The 21,875-nt window shown below is 39.6% G+C and overlaps 1 protein-coding gene across 3 annotated transcripts in view; it reads right to left on the bottom strand.

Annotated features, from left to right (window-relative positions):
* Positions 1-3,412: 3,412 nt before the first annotated feature.
* RTN1 (reticulon 1) overlaps positions 3,413-21,875 on the bottom strand; it is a 246,710-nt gene continuing 228,247 nt past the window's right edge. Inside the window, exons 5-9 of one of the 3 annotated variants that reach the window (XM_007466036.1) lie at positions 20,006-20,144; positions 17,419-17,488; positions 16,858-16,904; positions 16,714-16,772; positions 3,413-4,283 (exon numbers count right to left, since the gene is read on the bottom strand). In XM_007466036.1, coding sequence (XP_007466098.1) covers positions 4,241-4,283; positions 16,714-16,772; positions 16,858-16,904; positions 17,419-17,488; positions 20,006-20,144 — 358 coding nt within the window. In that variant the 3' untranslated portion in view covers positions 3,413-4,240. The remainder of the gene's footprint in view (positions 4,284-16,713; positions 16,773-16,857; positions 16,905-17,418; positions 17,489-20,005; positions 20,145-21,875) is intronic. The other 2 variants (XM_007466037.1, XM_007466035.1) reach the window with 2 other exon arrangements.

The following is a 21,875-nucleotide window of genomic DNA, read 5'->3' as shown; positions in this document are numbered from 1 at the left end:
CAGGGAAGTCCCCCAAACACAGTTTTGACTTAAAGTCTACTTTACCAACAAACTTCATACTTTATATTCTCATGTTGCCATTCAGTGTCCTTTCATTTCTACTTGCAAAACTCCCTTTACCATATTGGGGAGCAACCAGAGAGAACTAATTCCAGCAGGATTCTTTTAAAAGGCAACTGGGACACAGGATACAAAATAATTCATTTCAATTTACTCATCAAAGAAAATGTGGCCAGCCAAATTAATTCTGTAATATTGAATGTATTGAACTAAAGAAAAAATTTAAAGAAAAAAATCATAGTGAGGAGCTTGAGATTGGTGCCAATATAAAGCACGAGAGAAGAAGGCTGGAGTGTGAAGAGACCCTTTGCCTAGATCTACAGAGTTTGTTTATTGCTCCTTAGCTACAACCACACTGGCTGATGCCAAACCACAGCGGGGTCTCCTGTATGCCCCACCCACTCGCTACACTCAGAAGAGAATGCTAAAGTTCGGACGCCTGAAGCTGCCCTATTCAATGACAAAGTGGCAGTTGCTGGAACCCCATAATAGTGAAGCAAGGCCCAACACTCGGCTACACTCAAGTACACTTTGGTAAAGGAGGAGCTGTCCCACTACTTCTCAGCAGTAATTCCTTACAGTGAGAAACAACTGGGGAAACAGAGCTGGGCTCTGCACAGAAGGAAAAATCTTCACAGTGGTGTAAGGGCCAGCATGAGGCTCAGGGGGTTCTATGAGTTGAACTGTGTCCCCAATAAAAGATATGTTTAAGTCCCAAACCCCAGAATGTGAGCTTATTTAGAAATAGGATCTTTACAGACCAATCAAGTTAAAATGAGGTCATTGGGGGCCCTAATCCATATGACTGGTGTCCTTACGAAAAGGGAAAATTTGTACACAGAGGGAAGATGATGTGAAGACACACAGTGAGAAGATGGGCTTGTGCCTGGAGTGATGCATCTATAAGCCAAGGAATGCCATGGACTGCTGGTAACCACCAGAAGCTAGGAGAGGCAAAGAAGAATCCTCCCCTAGAACTATCAGAGACAGCACGGCCCTGCCAACACCTTGGTTTTGGACTTTTAACCACCAGAACTGTGCAAGAATAAATTTTCTGTCATTTTTTTAAACTTTTTTTTAATATATATTTTTCAACATCTTTATTGGAGTATAATTGCTTTACAATGTTGTGTTAGTTTCTGCTGTTTAACAAAGTGAATCAGCTATACGTATACATATATCCCCATATCCCCTCCCTCTTGCGTCTCTCTCCCACCCTCACTATCTGTCATTTTAAGTCATCCAGTTTTTGGTACTTTGTTAGGGCAATACAAGGAAACTGATATAGGTGGGGAAAGAGCAGAGAATATACAACTATCCTACTCCCTTTTTCCTGAAATGATCCAGAAAACATACCACAGCTTCTGCACCTACTCACCCCCTGCTTGCTTAACTCATGTGTAGGCTATAAGAATCTTCTACTGTTCACTACTTTCAGGATAACCTCACTCACTCTGTGTCCCTGAAGGCTCTAACCTTGGTCTGCTTCTTACCTGGGCATTGGGTCCTCACATTATTTCCATCATCTCAAATATCACTTGGACTGATGCTTCCTGTAAAAGCAGGATCGTATGTGCCCCGTGTTCCATCTGTTAAAATTCTGCATCCATACCTATCATTTTGTCAGGCTGGAGTTTCCTCAGGAAACTTTCTTCACCACTGCTAGCAAACAGAATTCCTCATTAGATCCTCTGAATGAGCAGCTGCTTATGAAAGGAATTCTGGGCTCTCCGGAGGGAGGCAAATGCTGCACATGCAGACCTTGTAGAAGGTTAATTTGACACAATAAAGCCATTTAGAAGAAACTTTATCTCAGAGGTTGTACACTGAAACACACACACACACACACACACACACACACTTCTCTTCTAATCTAGTAACCATAAAAAACAGCAAGCACCAAACCAAGCTTATTATCTTCCTTCCCCAGACAAGCTCTTCTGGGCTTTCTAACCTGAAAAATGGTATTGCACTCTCCTGATCAGCTAGTCTTTGACAGAGCTGGGGCTAGGGTGAGGCAAGCAAGCTGCCTAGGGTGCAGAATTTAAGGAGGCACTCACTCTCAGGTCTTGGTCTTGAACTCCCACATGTAGTCAATCACCAACTCCAGTCCCATCCCCCTCCATGTCATCTCTCTTAGTGGCTCCTCTGTGCACAGTGGGTGCTAGGCATGTTGGGTTGATATAGAGGATCAGGGACAGATGAATATATCCTTTGTATTCTCAGCTGCCTTAGTAGAAGCCTTGTCATTCGTCACCTGTCTGCTGTTAGTTATGTCACAATTATCTCCTATATTCTTCTAATCTCCAGTATCATACATCCTCATTGTGTCTATGTGTCTCTCTGAGATCTAAAAAATAGAGCACAAAATCCTTAACATTCAAGTTTCTTTTTAGTGTGGTTCAACCCACCCTTTCAGCCTTGCCTGGCACTACATTCCCACCCAAGCACTTTACAGCACAATTCAGCATATTACTCACTGTTCTCTGCATATGCCATGCGCCTCCATGTCTTAGCACCTTAGTCCATGTTCTTTCTTCATACTGGGATGAACCTTCTCCCTCTGGAAAAAGCCAAATCAGAACCCAGCCCCAAAGTCCACCTCTGAGAATCCTTCTCTGTTGCTCTAGTCTTACAATGCAGCTCTTATTTCATGCTGCCTTTTACTTAGTGAGCATTTCCACATAGCCATCTCCCATCACCCCCAGTCTTGGCTGTTGGCACAGTGTCCAGTTAGTTAGCTGTGTTGTCATCACAATACTTTGCACAGAAGGGTAACTCCATGAGTACTTATTGAAACCAAGTCCAAAACTGGTCAAAGGCAGCTTTTTTTAAGTAACTATCCTTTTTTCTCTAATTTTTATTTCTCCTCTTGCTATTACTTTCATCCACTTCTACCTCATCATCTTTGACTTCTGACATTAACAGTGAAATAACATAGACAACTGGACTTCTGCAAAAAGTAGTGAACAATCCTTAGAAGACTTAGCTTGGGGAGGGCAGGAATGACTCTCTTATTCACAGCCCTGTTCTGAGTGCTTGGCACACAGTAGGTGCTCCATAAATAATTACCAAAACAGTGAGTTCATAGCAATTATAATTGTTTTATGACAATATTGTGTTGCATATTATTATGAGAAGTTTATGAAAGGATTTATATAACTTTCAAGATTTTAAAAAACTATTTAAATTATCTGCATAAACCCCACAGAGTACAATATTAAGGGTGTTTTCCAGTTTTACCAGTCTCCAGTGATTTCTATTAATAACCCAAAGGAGCCATATACTACTTTGAGTTGGACTATGTGGTCCTGGACACAGGAGTAAAGTGAGCACTTGGCCTCAGCCTTCCCAGCACGTTCACAGGAGATTTATTTCTTAGAGCTTTTGCATTTTCTGGTGAGATCATGAGAAGAGAGGGAGAAGTTTCTACATTTAGTGACATTTATTTATGCATTCAGTATCAAGTACATAAGTGCAAATATCCAGAGTCCATAATTAAGTCCATTAGGAACTACAGAGAAAGTAATACAAATTGTAATAGAGTTAACATGCTGGTACTTTTTAGTTACCATACATGTAAATCAGCCCGTCAGTCTCACACAACAAAAGTACTGCATGTTTGTTTTGGGTTTATTTGTTTATTTAATTATTTTAAGTTATACAAAACTGATTACCCTAAGTACGGTCGACTTGTTTTTATTTTTATGTTGTGCGTGTTGGAAAAACACTTAAACATCAATCTACAAGTCTATATATTGTTATTAAAGATTAATCCAAGCAACAACCCAAGGACATATAAGCGATTTCCACTATTGCATCAGTGCACTGGGCAGGAAAGGCCTAGCCACAGGGAACATGAGAAGCTACAGAAGCATTGCAGAGAGAAGAACACCGACGAAGGAAAGATAACTTGGGTTCTCACCATCATGCACTTTTTTTTAGCAACACAAAATTAAAAACCACATCTAATACACTTTTTTCTATGCTTTAGTGCTTGACACAAGTGACTCAAATACCCTAAGAGTACAGAAACAGCCTAAAAACAGCTGTTTTAAAGTTTGTCTCTAAGATTATGATACTGGGGGGGAGAAACAATCAATTTATAGTAACATATAAGACAGAGCTGTTACCACTTCAGACATTCCTCTTGGTGTCCAGTCCCTGGTGGGGTACTGATTTACTCAGTGTGCCTTTTAGCGCCTGGGATTTTAGCCTGAATCCTAAAAAAACAATATCAGAAGATGGTAAATCACAAGTGTTATTAATGAAATCATTTTATGACATCATTATGTGTTGTTGCTTTAATTAGCTAAGTGACCAAATCGCTTAATATTCCAAAAGATATTATAATTTTTATGTATGAGTGTCTATAAACACATTTCTATGCAGCAATAAGAAGAAAGTATAAATTAGATAATGAATGACCCAAGGAAGCCATATTCCTTAAATTATAACTTTTTAGGTAGACAAAGAGGTCAATTTATTTCAGAATTATAGAAACTGTGATATAGTTAGGTGACCATTTATCACTCAGTCTGGGACACTTCTGAAAGAGAAAGAGGGTGCTGTTACTAACTATGCTAGGACAACAAGCATAAACATGGCTGATTCCAGGTAAAGAAACATATGGTCACCCTCAGCATAAACTGCCCAGAGCTAGAGTTAAGAAACCTGAACCCTAGTTTCAGCTCTCTACTAATTAGCTGTGTGACATAGGCCAGCTAATGAGCTTTCCTGGACCTAGAGTATTTATTTGGTGCAAATTAGATATCTCCAATGCCCCTAAAATTCTGCGATTCTTACAGTATGGCAGTATTATTTTAGGGTAGGTTTATACTGAAGCATTTCGTTTCATTAAATCAAAGCTTTATGAGCTCCCCATGCAGAGACTGACTGAGACCTTCCTCTGTCCTAGGCACCCTTCTACATGCTGGAATTCAGTGAACAGAAGGGAGAAGTTCCTGCTCTCATGGAGCTTTCATTCTCCTAGGGGTTGAGGAGCCATAAATAAACAAGTAGACAAACAAGAGAAGTACATATGGTGATAAGTGCTATTAAAAAAAAAAACGCAAACAAGATGGAATGATAGGCAGTGAGGGGGCAGCAGTGATAAGGTGAGAGATGCCTACTTTAAATCCACTTATGTGAGAAACAGATGCCCAAAGGGGTCACCAGGCAAACATCTGGGTGTGAAGTGTTTCAGGAAGAGGAAGCAGGGAGTGCAGAGGCCACAAAGTGAGGACAAGCTTAGGAGGCAAGGAGAGTAGAGAATAGTGTGCTTGGGGAGCGAGGAGGGGAGGTCTGAGAGGCAGGTGGTAACCCAACGGTGTTGGAACTTCTGGGCAGTGGTAAGGAATTTAGATTCTACTCTGTGGATGGGAAGCCATTGATGAATTTTAGGCAGAGGAATGATATGACCAAAGAAGATCATGATGGTGGTTATGTGAAAAAACTGGGGAAACAGAGGTGAGAGAAATAACAGATGGGAGGAAACTACAGCAGTCCAGGTGCCAGATGGCAATGGCCTGGGTGTTATGGAACTGGAGTCTTGGAAATGGAGTGAAGTGAACACTCTGGGGATCTAGTGTGGAGATGGAGCTGACAGGGCCCACCTGTCATGTTGATGGATTGCATGTGCAGGCAAGGGAAAGACAAGAGAGTAATCAAGGAAGATTCTTTGATTTTTGGCCTGAGCAACCAGGTGAATGATAATGCCATTTACCAAGATGGTGACGACTGAAGGAAAAATAAATTCTGGGCTGAAATTGCAAGATCTGTTTGGCCATGTTGAATTTGAAACATCTTTGGGACATTCAAGAGAAAACATCAGATAAGCAGATGAATAGACCTGGCTCTCAGTAAACCTTTCTTTTTTAGATTTATTTTTATTATTTATTTATTTATTTTTATTTATTTTTGGCTGCATCAGGCCTTAGTTGCAGCATGCGGGATCTTCGGTAAGGCATGCAGGATCTTTTCTTGCAGCGCATACGCTTCTCTCTAGTTTTGGCATGTAGGCTCCACGGCGCGTGGGGCTCTGTAGTTTGTGGCACACAGGCTCTCCAGTTGAGGGGTGTGGACTTAGTTGCCCTGTGGCATGTGGGATCTTAGTTCCCTCACCAGGGATCAAACCCGCATCCCGTGCATTGTAAGGTGGATTCTTTACCACTGGACCACCAGGGAAGTGTCCCTCAGTAAATAAACCTTTTGATTTAGACTTTATACATCTATTCATAACATCTAGACTTGCAGTGATTTTAAAAAAAATGTCTCAAGCACATCACTGACTCATATTTAGCTATTAACAGTTAACCAATTAAAACCCTCCAGGTATTTTTTTTATACATAGTACTGTTGTACCCTATTATCATCCTCACCTCCCTCTCCTCCCATTCTATATTTGTAAAGCTGACTTTTAAAAAACGTAAACTTGTGGAGATACACGTTTTGGAGTCCTTGACATAGAGATAACCTTTGAGGCCACAGGACTGGATGAAAGGTGAACCAGAGAAGGAGGAGCCAAGAGAAGACACTGGGAGAAAGCAGCTGAGGCTCGAGCAGTGTCACTAGTCAAGACTAGTGTTTAACAAAGATAGCAGTAGTGATGAAGAGTATCTGAGACGTTGAGAGGGATGAGGATGGAGAGATGACTGCAAGATATGGCAATATGGAAGTCACTGGGTCCCTGACAAAGAGCAACTTCAGTGCTCAGGGTGAAGGCCTGATTGAAGTGAGGTGGGGAGAGATGAAAGAGATAGCAAGGACAGAAGACTGGAGAAATTATGATTGTGGAAATAAGCACGTACAGGCAACAACTGATAATGCAGCAGAGAGTGCGAAACATTCCAATAGAGACATCTTAGGTCTGTCTTCTCAAAAGTTTAAGATATAGAGCTCTACCCACCACCAGTCCCTCCCATCAGGAAACTTGCACAAGCCTCTTAGATAGCCTCATCCACCAGAGGGCAGACAGCAGAAGCAAGAAGAACTATAATTCTGAAGCCTGTGGAAGGAAAACCACATTCACAGAAAGACAGACAAAATGAAAAGGCAGGAGTTTTTACCAGATGAAGGAACAAGATAAAACCCCAGAAAAACAACTAAATGAAATGGAGATAGGCAACCTTCCAGAAAAAGAATTCAGAATGATAGTGAAGATGATACAGGACCTCGGAAAAAGAATGGAGGCAAAGATTGAGAAGATGCAAGAAATGTTTAACAAAGACCTAGAAGAATTAAAGAACAAACAAACAGAGATGAACAATACAATAACTGAAATGAAAAATACACTAGAAGGAATCAATAGCAGAATAACTGAGGCAGAAGAACGGATAAGTGACCTGGAAGACAGAATGGTGAAATTCACTGCCATGGAACAGAATAAAGAAAAAAGAATGAAAAGAAATGAAGACAGCCTAAGAGACCTCTGGGACAACATTAAACGCAACAACATTCGCATTATAGGGGTCCCAGAAGAAGGGAGAAGGACCAGAGAAAATATTTGAAGAGATTATAGTCGAAAACTTCCCTAACATAGGAAAGGAAATAGCCGCCCAAGTCCAGGAAGCGCAGAGAGTCCCATACAGGATAAACCCAAGGAGAAACACGTCAAGACACATAGTAATCAAATTGACAAAAAGGAAAGACAAAGAAAAATTATTGAAAGCAACAAGGGAAAAACGACAAATAACATACAAGGGAACTCTCGTAAGGTTAACAGCTGATTTCTCAGCAGAAACTCTACAAGCCAGAAAGGAGTTGCACGATATATTTAAAGTGATGAAAGGGAAGAACTTATAACCAAGATTACTCTACCTGGCAAGGATCACATTCACATTCAGTAGAGAAATCAAAAGCTTTACAGACAAGCAAAAGCTAAGAGAATTTAGCACCACCAAACCAGCTCTACAACAAATGCTAAAGGAACTTCTCTAAGTGGGAAACACAAGAGAAGAAAAGGAGCTACAAAAACAAACCCAAGGGGCTTCCCTCGTGGTGCAGTGGTTGAGAATCTGCCTGCCAATGCAGGGAACACAGGTTCGAGCCCTGGTCTGGGAGGATCCCACATGCCGCGGAGCAACTGGGCCCGTGAGCCACAACTACTGAGCCTGCATGTCTGGAGCCTATGCTCCCCAACAAGAGAGGCCGCGATGGTGAGAGGCCCGCGCACTGCGATGAAGAGTGGCCCCCGCTTGCCACAACTAGAGGAAGCCCTCGCACAGAAGCGAAAGACGCAACACAGCAAAAATAAATAAATAAGTTAATTAACTCCTACCCCCAACATTTAAAAAAACAAAAAACAAAACAAACCCAAAATAATTAAGAATATGGTCATAGGAACATACATATCGATAATTACCTTAAAGCTGAATGGATTAAATGCTCCAACCAAAAGACACAGGCTCACTGAATAGATACAAAAACAAGACCCATATATATGCTATCTACAAGAGACCCACTTCAGACCTGGGGAAACATACAGACTGAAAGTGAGGGGATAGAAAAAGATATTCCATGCAAATGGAAATCAAAAGAAAGCTGGAGAAACTCTACTCATATCAGATAAAATAGACTTTAAAATAAAGAATTTTACGAGACAAGGAAGGACACTACATAATGATCAAGGAATCGATCCAAGAAGAAGATATAACAATTATAAATATATACGCACCCAACAAAGGAGCACCTCAATACATAAGGCAACTGCTAACAGCTATAAATGAGGAAATCAACAGTAACACAATACTAGTGGGGGACTTTAACACCTCACTTACACCAATGGACACATCATCCAGACAGAAAATTAAAAAGGAAACACAAGCTTTAAATGATACAACAGACCAGAGAGATTTCATTGATATTTATAGGACATTCCACCCAAAAACAACAGATTACACTTTCTTCTCAAGTGCACAAAGAACATTCTCCAGGATAGATCGCATCTTGGGTCACAAATCAAGCCTTGGTAAATTTAAGAAAAATGAAATCATATCAAGCATCTTTTCCGACCACAATGCTATGAGATTAAAAATTAATTACGAGGGAAAAAACGTAAAAAACACAAACACATGGAGGCTAAACAATACATTACTAAATAACCAAGAGATCACTGAAGAAATCAAAGAGAAAATCAAAAAATACCTAGAGACAAATGACAATGAAACGACGATGATCCAAAACCTACGGGATGCAGCAAAAGCAGTTCTAAGAGGGAAGTTTATACCAATACAATCCTATCTCAAGAAACAAGAAACATCTCAAATAAACAAACTAACCTTACACCTAAAGGAACTAGAGAACGCAGAACAAACAACACCCAAAGTTAGTAGAAGGAAAGAAATGGTAAAGATCAGAGCAGAAATAAATGAAATAGAAACAAAGAAAACAATAACAAAGATCAATAAAACTAAAAGCTGGTTCTTTGAGAAGATAAACAAAATTGATAATCCTTTAGCCAGACTCACCAAGAAAAAGAGGGAGAGGACTCGAGTCAATAAAATTAGAAACGAAAAGGAGAAGTTACAATGGACACTGCAGAAATACAAAGCATCCTAAGAGACTACTACAAACAACTCTATGCCAATAAAATGCACAACCTGGAAGAAGTGGAAAAATTCTTAGAAAGGTATAACCTTCCAAGACTGAACCAGGAATAAATAGAAAATATGAACAGACCAATCACAAGGAATGAAATTGAAACTGTGATTTAAAATCTTACAACAAACAGACATCCAGGACCAGATGGCTTCACAGGTGAATTCTATCAAACTTTTAGAGAAGAGCTAACACCCATCCTTCTCAAACTCTTCAAAAAAACTGCAGAGGAAGGAACACTCCCAAACTCATTCTATGAGGCCACAATCACCCTGATACCAAAACCAGACAAAGATACTACAAAAAAAGAAAATCACAGAGCAATATTACTGATGAATATAGATGCAAAAATCCTCAACAAAATACTAGCAAACAGAATCCAACACACATTAAAATGATCATACACCATGATCAAGTGGGATTTGTCCCAGGGATGCAAGAATTCTTCAGTATATGCAAATCAATCAATGTAATAAACCATATTAACAAACTGAAGAATAAAAACCATATGATCATCTCAATAGATGCAGAGAAAGCTTCAGACAAAATTCAACACCCATTTATGATAAAAACTCTCCAGAAAGTGAGCATAGAGGGAACCTACCTCATGATAATAAAGGCCATATATGACGAACCCACAGCAAACATCATTCTCAATAGTAAAAAACTGAAAGTATTTCCTCTAAGATCAGGAACAAGACAAGGATGTCCATTCTTGCCACTATTATTCAACATGGTTTTGGAAGTCCTAGCCATGGCAATCAGAGAGGAAAAAGACATAAAAGGAATACCAACTGGAAAGAAGAAGTAAAACTGTCACTGTGTGCAGATGACATGATACTGTACATAGATAATCCTAAAGATGCCACGAGAAAACTACTAGAGCTAATCAATGAATTTGGTAATGCTGCAGGATACAAAATTAATGCACAGAAATCTCTTGCATCCCTATACACTAACAACAAAAGATCAAAAAGAGAAATTAAGGAAACAATCCCATTCACCATTGCAACGAAAAGATAAAATACCTAGGAATAAACTTACCAAAGGAGGTGAAACACCTGTACTCAGAAAACTATAACACACTGATCTAAGAAATCAAAGATGACACAAACAAATGGAGAGATATACCATGTTCTTGGATTGGAAGAATCAATATTGTGAAAATGACTATACTACCCAAAGCAATCTACAGATTCAGTGCAATCCCTATGAAATTACCAGTGGAATTTTTTACAGAACTAGAACAAAAAATCTTAAAATTTATATGGAGACACAAAAGACCCCAAATAGCCAAAGCAGTCTTGAGGGAAAAAAAACGGAGCAGGAGGAATCAGACTCCCTGACTTCAGACTATACTAGAAAGCTACAGTAATCGAGACAATATGGTACTGGCACAAAAACAGAAACATAGATCAACTGAACAGGATAGAAAGCCCAGAGATAAACCCACGCACCTATGGTCAACAAATCTATGACAAAGGAGGCAAGGATATACAATGGAGAAAAGACAGTCTCTTCAATAAGTGGTGCTGGGAAAACTGGACAGCTACATGTAAAAGAATGAAATTAGAACACTCCCTAACACCATACACAAAAATAAACTCAAAATGGATTGGAGACCTAAATGTAAGACTGGACACTATAAAACTCTTAGAGGAAAACATAGGAAGAACACTCTTTGACATAAATCACAGCAAGATCTTTTTTGATCCACCTCCTACAGTAATGGAAATAAAAACAAAAATAAACAAATGGGACCTAATTAAACTTCAAAGCTTTTGCACAGCAAAGGAAACCATAAACAAGATGAAAAGACAACCCTCAGAATGGGAGAAAATATTTGCAAATGAATCAACGGACAAAGGATTAATCTTCAAAATATATAAACAGCACTTGCAGCTCAATATTAAAAAAACAAACAACTGAATCCAAAAAAGGGCAGAAGACCTAAACAGACATTTCTCCCAAGAAGATATATAGATGGCCAAGAAGTACATGAAAAGCTGCTCAACATCACTATTAGAGAAATGAAAATCAAAACTCAATGAGGTATCACCTCACACCAGTTAGAATGGGCATCATCAGAAAATCTGCAAACAACAAACGCGGGAGAGGGTGTGGAGAAAAGGGAACCCTCTTGCTCTGTTGGTGAGAATGTAAATTGATACAGCCACTATGGAGAACAGTATGGAGATTCCTTTAAAAACTAAAAATAGAATTACCATATGACCCAGTAATCCCACTACTGGGCATATACCCAGAGAAAATCATAATTCAAAAAGACACATGCACCCCAATGTTCACTGCAGCACTATTCACAATAGCCAGGTCATGGAAGAACCTAAATGCCCATCGACAGATGAATGGATAAAGAAGATGTGGTACATATATGCAATGGAATATTACTCAGCCATAAAAAGGAACGAAATTGGGTCATTTGTAGAGACGTGGATGGATCTAGAGACTGTCATACAAAGTAAGTCAGAAAGAGAAAAACAAATATCGTACATTAACACATATATGTGGAACCTAGAAAAATGGTTCAGATGAGCCAGTTTGCAGGGCAGAAATAGAGACACAGATGTAGAGAACAAATGTATGGACACCAAGGGGGGAAAGTGGCAGGGGTGGTGGTGGTAGTGGGATGAACTGGGAGATTGGGATTGACATGTATACACTAATATGTATAAAATAGATAACTAATAAGAACCTGCTGTATAAAAATAAAATAAAATTCAGAAATTAGAAAAAAATAGTTCAAGATATATGTTTTAGTTTTGAAATGCTTTGGAATACCACAGTAGACCAGGTGTTAACTAATTCTACTCTTCTCCCATCGTGGAAGTCCTTTTTACCACATTTGTAACAATGGTCAACTAACTTTTATGTGACTATCTGAATGAGTGTCAGTGAGCTCATTGTTTCATGGGGTGAGTGGTTTCATTGTTGAACAACTCTAATTAGTATGGTTTTTCCTCACATTTCATTCAAATCTCAGACCTTCTGGACTTTCCATTCACAGTTCGTTAGAGAAAAAAAGGAAGACTACTTCTTTCACAATGTTAGACCTCCAAATATTTGAGGATAGCTATTGTGTTCTTTTAAAGTTATCTCTTCGGCTTCCCTGGTGGCGCAGTGGTTGAGAGTCCGCCTGCCGATGCAGGGGACACGGCTTCGTGCCCTGGTACGGGAAGATCCCACATGCTGTGGAGTGGCTGGGCCCGTGAGCCATGGCCGCTGAGCCTGTGCGTCCGGAGCCTGTGCTCCACAACGGGAGAGGCCACAACAGTGAGAGGCCCACGTACCGCCAAAAACAAAAGGTTAAAGTTATCTCTTTTCCAGAGTAATCATCCCCAGTGAAGCTGGGCTGTCACTCGCCATTACTGTCAGATTTCCAATACTTCAACACCCGGTCATCTTTCTGACATTACTCCAGTATATAACTGCAGCTCTTAATATGTCAGACTCTGAAATTTAACACAGATATGGAATGACAATATGGAATATGAAACTATGGCCTCTTTTGATTTTGATTTATACTTCTATTAATAACATCTAAACTTGCAGAGATTTTTAAAAATATGCCTCAGTACATTATTGACTCATATTTGGCTGTGATCAATTCATCGATTAAACCCCCTCGGGTATTTTTTACACAGCTACTGTTGTATCCTATCTTCCCTTCTTCCCATTCTATATTTGCAAAGTTGACTTTCCTAAATATAGAACTTTGCTTTCCCTGTCAGTTTCATTTTATTAATTTTAGTTCATAATTCTACATTACTCAAGATCACTTGATTCATTTTGAATATTGAGTTTTGCTGTCTTCTGAATGTGCTTTTGCTCTAAGCTATGTGTCACCTAGAACTCTGATGAGTATATTTGATTTGTCTTCACATAGTCATGTGAAATACTGAGATGGAAAGTCATGGAGTCAAGGCCAGAGCCCTCTGTCACATTACTATACCTTGCCCAGACGGATATTTGATGGATTAATGAAAATCCCTAGGGTCTACTATTTCAACCTTCTAGAACTCTACCAGTTGTGCTATCACCTGGACTGTACATCTCCATTTTCTCCTCAAGGACACCAGGAAGACTTTTCTAGTACCCCCAATCCAAAATCCAAATTCTTGCTGGCTAGAGCAGGCTGTATGATCCCTCAGTTTAGTGATCACAGAACGATCTGAGTATTTACCTACATTTTTACTAATTCATTCTGGAACTTTGCTTGAAAGTAGGCATTCGATTCATCAAAAGGTAATTTCTAGAATCTGTTTTTCTCATTTGAAAATCAGGACAGTTCCTGCCCAATTTTAGACTATTTTACCATCTTAGAATATAACTCACCTGGACATGGAGAGTTGTATTCACTTGAGGCAGATTTCTTATTAGGTTTTCAGTTATTTAAAGCTTTAATTTCATCTAAAATATTTATTTTACCTTTTAAAATTTGTCAGCCTTCAGAGCTGGAAAACTGAGACACAGGAAGGTTAAATGACCTGGACAGGTTCATCATCCACTCAGTATAGAGAAGGGAGGGGCCCCAAGGTCTCCTGACCCAGTCTGGGACTGTCCTCCACACCCCTCGTGAACTGATCTCTAAGCAGTAGAAGGAGGATGATCATGATCATTGAATATTTATTGAGTGCTTCCTACGTCCAAGTAAGAGTAGTTTATAGATGTTATCTTTTCAATGTATAGATAAGGAAACAAGCTCAGGGAGTCAAATAACATGCATAATGAACTTATATAGCTGAAAAATGCCAGAAATGGACTCAAACTAGTCTGATTCCAAAGATCATGTTCTTAACTGTTTCATAAAAGGGTGTGAGTTCTTTTGCTGGAGTTATTCTAACATGGAATCAGAATTTCAGAGGTTGAGGGAGCCTTAGAGGTAAGATCCCACCAAGAAATCTCCTTCAAAATTTAGTGTCAGGCAAAACAGATTCTTTTGAAGAACTGCTGTTTCCTCCTTTCTGATAACAAGAACTACGTAACTTCCCCAGTTTCTCTTTTTGTTCTTAGCTTCCTTCCACTTCTGCCATGTGAGGACACAGAGAGAAGTCTGCAGCAGAACCTGACCATGCTGGCAAGGGCCCTCATTTTAGTAGCTCTCCATTATCCCCTCTAGGTAAGACCAGTCGTTTCCTTATCTCCCTCACTTTAATATTTTATGCAACTCTACTGTCATTCTTATACTGTCTTATAGTTATTTCTTTACAGTTTTGTCTGCACCTATAGGCTGAGAGCTCTGCTAGGATAGGATCATCTCATTCCTCTTTATACTCTGTGCCTGTTACATGCAGTTCCCATAAAATAATAAGTGTGCTTTTTTTGGGAAGCAAGCAACTAATCAGACAAATAAAAAATTAAGAGATGTGATTTGTTCAGGATCCTCAAACTAAGTATTGGACAACTGAGCACTAAAGCTTCTATCTTCCGATGTTCTTTGCTGTAGTTCCTAAACACAGTTCTTCCGGTGTTCTTTGCTGTAGTTCCTAAACACAGTTCTAACTGCCAAAAAGGCACCTAGGGAGTTCATTAAGATATAGATTACAGGACCCTTATTCTAGGAGTTCTATTTCCATAAGTCTGTTGTACAGTCTGGAAATTCATATTTTTAACAGGTTCCCCAGGTTTGGTAAACACCAAGTGTCATATTATAACCATGCTGCCATTTCTTAGTACAAAGTAATGAATATCCTCAATTTGTTGATTTTCATTAGGTATTAGTTGTATTTGTGTCCAAGCTGATAATTTCAGGCATTTTGAAATGTGCTACAGATCTGATACAGATCCAAATTCACCATGAATTTAAGAGAAAGAATATAAACAATACACAGTAAAAAAACAAAAATCTTTATATACTTCAGGAGAGAACTGTAACTGATGATATGCAAATCAAATAGCAGAGGAACTTTAAATTGCTTGTTTTTTTTCTTATTTGTTTTGTTTTATACATCTTTTACTATGTAAAATACTTTCCTTGAATTCTGACCATCACCTAGGTCTAGCCACATGATTCTAAGATTACTAGAGAGAAAGCCTAGTTGTTTGAGACATGTATTTGTAGTTGAAGCGTAGGTCAGCTTTTGATTAAAACAAAATCTTGAGTAATAAGGACAACATAAAAACTATCATTTTAGATGAAGACATATCTAAAAACACTAATTTAAGAATTAAGGAAAACTACTAAGTTAATGACCATATTAACTGTAGGTACTTATAACTGGAATCTTTATCTCCTAATATATAAAGTAGCCATAAAGTAGAGTCTATTTAAGACTCAGGTTTGAAAAGCAATGCTGTTAATAAAATAAGCAAACACACACACTTGTTGAGTTGAAATGGTGTAATTTAAAATGTAACAAAAGTTCTAAAGATTAAAAAAAGTTTTGGGCTTCCCTGGTGGCGCAGTGGTTCAGAGTCCGCCTGCCGATGCAGGGAACACGGGTTCGTGCCCCGGTCCCGGAAGATCCCACATGCTGCGGAGCGGCTGGGCCCGTGGGCCATGGTCGCTGAGCCTGCGCGTCCGGAGCCTGTGCTCCGTAGCGGGAGAGGCCACAGCAGTGAGAGGCCCGCGTACCGCAAAAAAAAAAAAAAAGTTTTAAAAATAATTTCAATGGTTTAAAAAGTTAGTGATATTTACTGTTTCAAAACTGAAAATGTTTGTTAACTTAATTGTTTTTATTTCGATTAAACTGTTATAAATTAACTTCATTTTCCTGAATCAGGCTTCTTTCTTTCCTCCAACCCATCTTATTCTTGGACATGAGCCAGTGCCCAGATAGAGCTTAATATCATTCATTCATTAAAATTCATTTCATTATACCTGAAATAAAGCACTGAAAGTTTTGTTTAATTGGAAGTTTTAAAATTCATACTTAATTTATGAAATAATATAATTGGGAAGGGTGTGAATATAAGCCTCAAATAAGTGAATGATCATAAATCAACCTATTATTTTCTTATCCTTTTATTATTCCTATCTAATCCAAACGCCTGCCTAAGGCGGTCTCTCCTTTTTATGAATTGCACTATGTAACTTACTTTGCCACAACAGCATTTATGTGAGTCCTCACAAGTCCCAGATATTGGTCAATCTGTGCCTACAAAGAGGAAGAAATCATGAGTACATCCAAGGTTCACAAGGTCAAAACTTAACATGAATGTTTGATACTACATAGAACTTACCTGGTGCTTAACATACACTACAGGTAGAGTAAACACTGAAACCACAGCTGGGATGAAAAACAGATATAGTATTAAAATTGAGAGTTGTCAGTAAGAATAAGCTTATAGATACATTTTTATATAGTCCTGTGATATTATGACATTATTTGCAGTAGCCAGCATTCTAGCTAAAAGATCGCAGGACTAGTTCATAAGGAAAACAAAAATATGCTGAGGCCTTCATGGATATTAAGTCATTATTCCTGGAATGAGGGAATGACCTCCTAAGAAGAAAATGAACTTCTACACATAAATGCCATTGAAGCAGATATACATCTGAAGCCAAATAAAACCAATTACAGTTGAAGAAAAAAAAACTTCAGATTAAGAAATTCATTATTATTATGTAATATATATTAGACTCTTTAACTGAATTATGATGGTCAGGGAAAGGCTCTGGACTCAGAGAATCTGGTATTTGTGGCTAGGAATCCATCCAAGCAAGCTAACAGCTAACAGCCTAGGAAGGTTTATGCTCACAGAACGTGTGAGGGAAGACATAACACACTTGTCTGTCCTTACCCATGAGCAGCAGGGTCAAGCCATTGAAGAGAGCGCCAACGTAAGTCAGGAGCCACATCAGGACTGCAAACTAAAGAATGAAATGGTCATCAGAGCTTCTAAAACCATCGTGACAGATAAGAGTCTCACTTCATTGATTTCTTTAGATTAAAACTTGAGGCAAACTACGTCATGGTTTCAGTAGAAAATGTAAGAGCATTTAAAGCTCATCACAGAATTACTGAAAGGGGATCCTGTCTTTACTTCTCTCCGAACCCTTTGGATCTCTTTGTTGTAAGATTTGAAGGACTCAACGAAATAATAATCTAGGGCAGGGGTCAGCAAACTGGCCACTGGCCTGTTTTTGTATGGGCCCACAAGTTAAGAATGGATTTTACATTTTGTAATAGTCAAAGAAAATCAAAACAGGAATAACATTTTGTGATATGTGAAAATGATATGAAATTCAATTTTCAGTATTCATAAACAATGTTTTATTAGCACACAGCCACAGTCATTCATTTACATATTGTCTTTGGCTGCTTTCCTGCTATAATGGCAAAGTTGAGTAGCTGCAACAAAGACTGTGTAGCCTGCAAAGACTTAAATATTTACTATATGGCCCTTTATAGATAAGGTTTGCTGATCCCCATTCTAGCCTACAATTTTTACATTAGAAATGTCAAGAGAAATGTCACCTTAAAAGCCCTACGGTAAGTAATTAAAATCTCCCTGCTATCTCTTTTTTAGTCGTTACCTGCCAAGACATTATTCCAGTAATGAGGGTTAACCTTGAGGGTTAAGGCCTCATCACTCACTTTCCTTCTGCTCTTTCTTCCTCAGTTATGGAGCAGCCCATGGGAGACCCCTTCCTGGTGTGTACGAAGTGCTCTGGGGGAATGGGGAACTCAAAACATCCTTGCCTGGGCTCCCACCCCTCTGCTCATGGCCCTGTTGATTCATGATTGATTGACTTCGGTTTTACATGTAAGCCATGGGGTGGTCATAGCAGCTTGTTCAAAGAAACCTGGTGAGTTCAATGATGGCACCAGGAATAACACCCAAGTGCCCAAGGTCCTCTACCCTCAGGGGTTCAATCTCACAGCCCACATGTCTTATTATTAGCAGAGTCCAGCATTTCAAAGAAAAAGCATATATATTTTTTACATTCCCTAAACTAGATTTTTATTTTTAAAATAATTTTAGGAAATTGAGGAATTGAAAATGGTAAGGAGAAGCAACCTGGGATATTGTAAAAAGTACAGAACTATAAGCTGTGTGACCTGGGTTTGATCCCAGCTCTATCAGTGACTCACTCGGCAACCTCAGGCAAGTATCTTAATCTCTCTGAACCATAGTTCCAGCATCTGTAAAATGAGGGGATTAGACTGGATGAGCTCCATGGTACTGTACAGCTGGAGATTTTCTGACTCTAGAATATAATTAGCACTTGTTATTTTATTCTCCATTGTGTCGCAGTTTATAATGTTACACCGTTAGGAAAAATAAAACCAAGACCGTCAAACGGAACGCCTTAAGCAATCGTACTTTTAAGGAATCCACCAGGTCCTGGACAAGGAAGAGCCTCCTCAGTTCTTTAAGCGTGTTGTTCACATAGAATTGCAGGCAGTCTGTGTACTTCTGAATCTGCTCCTGAGACAGCGTGATCTCAAGCTCCAAGTAGGCCCTGTCAACAAAGGACCCCCACAGAGAACTCCATCAAAGGGAATCCCGCAACAGCGAAGTTTTCCTTCTCCAACCCTGAAGATAACGGTAAGTAATTAAAATCTCCCTGCTATCTCTTTTTTAGTCGTTACCTGCCAAGACATTATTCCAGTAATGAGGGTTAACCTTGAGGGTTAAGGCCTCATCACTCACTTTCCTTCTGCTCTTTCTTCCTCAGTTATGGAGCAGCCCATGGGAGACCCCTTCCTGGTGTGTACGAAGTGCTCTGGGGGAATGGGGAACTCAAAACATCCTTGCCTGGGCTCCCACCCCTCTGCTCATGGCCCTGTTGATTCATGATTGATTGACTTCGGTTTTACATGTAAGCCATGGGGTGGTCATAGCAGCTTGTTCAAAGAAACCTGGTGAGTTCAATGATGGCACCAGGAATAACACCCAAGTGCCCAAGGTCCTCTACCCTCAGGGGTTCAATCTCACAGCCCACATGTCTTATTATTAGCAGAGTCCAGCATTTCAAAGAAAAAGCATATATATTTTTTACATTCCCTAAACTAGATTTTTATTTTTAAAATAATTTTAGGAAATTGAGGAATTGAAAATGGTAAGGAGAAGCAACCTGGGATATTGTAAAAAGTACAGAACTATAAGCTGTGTGACCTGGGTTTGATCCCAGCTCTATCAGTGACTCACTCGGCAACCTCAGGCAAGTATCTTAATCTCTCTGAACCATAGTTCCAGCATCTGTAAAATGAGGGGATTAGACTGGATGAGCTCCATGGTACTGTACAGCTGGAGATTTTCTGACTCTAGAATATAATTAGCACTTGTTATTTTATTCTCCATTGTGTCGCAGTTTATAATGTTACACCGTTAGGAAAAATAAAACCAAGACCGTCAAACGGAACGCCTTAAGCAATCGTACTTTTAAGGAATCCACCAGGTCCTGGACAAGGAAGAGCCTCCTCAGTTCTTTAAGCGTGTTGTTCACATAGAATTGCAGGCAGTCTGTGTACTTCTGAATCTGCTCCTGAGACAGCGTGATCTCAAGCTCCAAGTAGGCCCTGTCAACAAAGGACCCCCACAGAGAACTCCATCAAAGGGAATCCCGCAACAGCGAAGTTTTCCTTCTCCAACCCTGAAGATAACAGCCAGGTCATCCTGAAGGATTCATGCCAGCCAGAAGGCTACAGGGCACCACACACACACACACAGATGGTGCATTGGGGAACACAGGAATCACGGCACTTAGTGGGGCACTCTGACTGCTTCTGTCTCCCATAGGCAACATTACAGTGTGAGCTGATAATTCAGAGCAACTGGCTGAGAACAGAGAAAAGTCAATCCAAACCAGCTCATTTGCTGAATTCTCTGTATATCTCTGGCCTACCAGGCAATTGTGAAAGTCCTCCTTTCTTCTTGGCTGCATGAAGATGAATTGTCTTTTAAAATAACTGAGATATCTGAAAATCCTAGCTGCCAATTATTATTTGTCATCAAAACTCTAAGATTTCATATTTAAATTCTGGAAAGTACTTTCAGGTTTTATCTAGAGAACTCTGAAAATGCAAGTGAGCTGCACCATATTAAAATGCTCACTGGTTCTAGTAAGAGTGGTATTTTTAGTAATTGCATTTTCCATTTGTTCAAATGGTTAATTTGAACTCTTAGGTAGATAAACTCTTAAGTATATAAAAATCAATCCATCCTCCTGTTTTGGCCATTTCCCCCCTTTCCCAGGCCCATCCTCTCTCTCTCCTTCCCCCACTCTACAATGTTGTCTATTTTGAGGATGTTTCTAGAGTTTTTAAAGTGCTCACCTAACTCTGAGGATTGAAAGGAAAAGAGTAAAACAGAATTTGGCTTGAGTTTTAGAGAACTTATGTTTATATGCTTGACTTTTTAGAAAAAAATAGAAAAACTGATTTGTCTAGATAATATGTTTTGAGTCAAAATGTACTCTGAGTTGTATATTCCTTTTGCTGATAAAAACAATTCAGCCAAAGGAGTGTTTTATATTTTAAATGTTTCCTAATGGAAGATAAAGTAGTTGAGCTAATTACAGTTAGACTCTTGGTCCTACAACTGGGTAGTTACAGAAGAAATAAGAGAAGTGAAAGATGACTTCTCAGTGTAACTTGACAGGCTTGGATCCAAGAACGTGGCAGAAACCAGCCTCTCTCAGATGGCTAAGGACAGGGGCTGGGCAGGGCAGGACTCTAACAGTGTGGATACTGGTCACAGGCTAGGGTCACTGAAGTAGGCATAGTATTCACCCTGGTAAAATGACACTCCACTTCTCCATTCTTCCCACTTTTGGGATGGGAACATGTGTAACCAAGTTACGGCCCAGAAAACCCATTAACTCTGCATTAGAAGAAGGCCAAATACATCCCAAGGGCGAGAAAGATCAGACTGTAACTGTGTTTGACACTGAGGCCAGGAACCAGAGGCTGGGAAGAGAAGTCTGAAACATGGCATTTTCCCTTTTGTCAACAAGGCCCCACAACACAGGAGTCTTTTCCCTCTTTTAAGAGCCTGGTGCCCTGACGCCTTGATTCAGCTGACTGGTGAGGGTGAGCCAGGAAGGATTTAGTGGCATCCCCAGTGAATTACTGGGGCTGGCTCAGAAGCCATCATGCAGCAGTATCTACAGGTCTCATTTGGGATGCAGAAATATCCGTCAGTTCCAGGAGGTGAGGACACCTGTAGTGGGGCCTGCACTCTGGGGCCAGCACCAGGTGAGGGGGTGACTCTGACAGTCAGTGCTAAAATACCTGGGGCTTACAAGCTAT

Source organism: Lipotes vexillifer, unplaced genomic scaffold, assembly GCF_000442215.2.
Source record: "Lipotes vexillifer unplaced genomic scaffold, Lipotes_vexillifer_v1.1 scaffold25, whole genome shotgun sequence".
NCBI classification, from domain to species: domain Eukaryota; kingdom Metazoa; phylum Chordata; class Mammalia; order Artiodactyla; family Lipotidae; genus Lipotes; species Lipotes vexillifer.
This window is presented reverse-complemented; position numbering and strand designations above follow the sequence as displayed.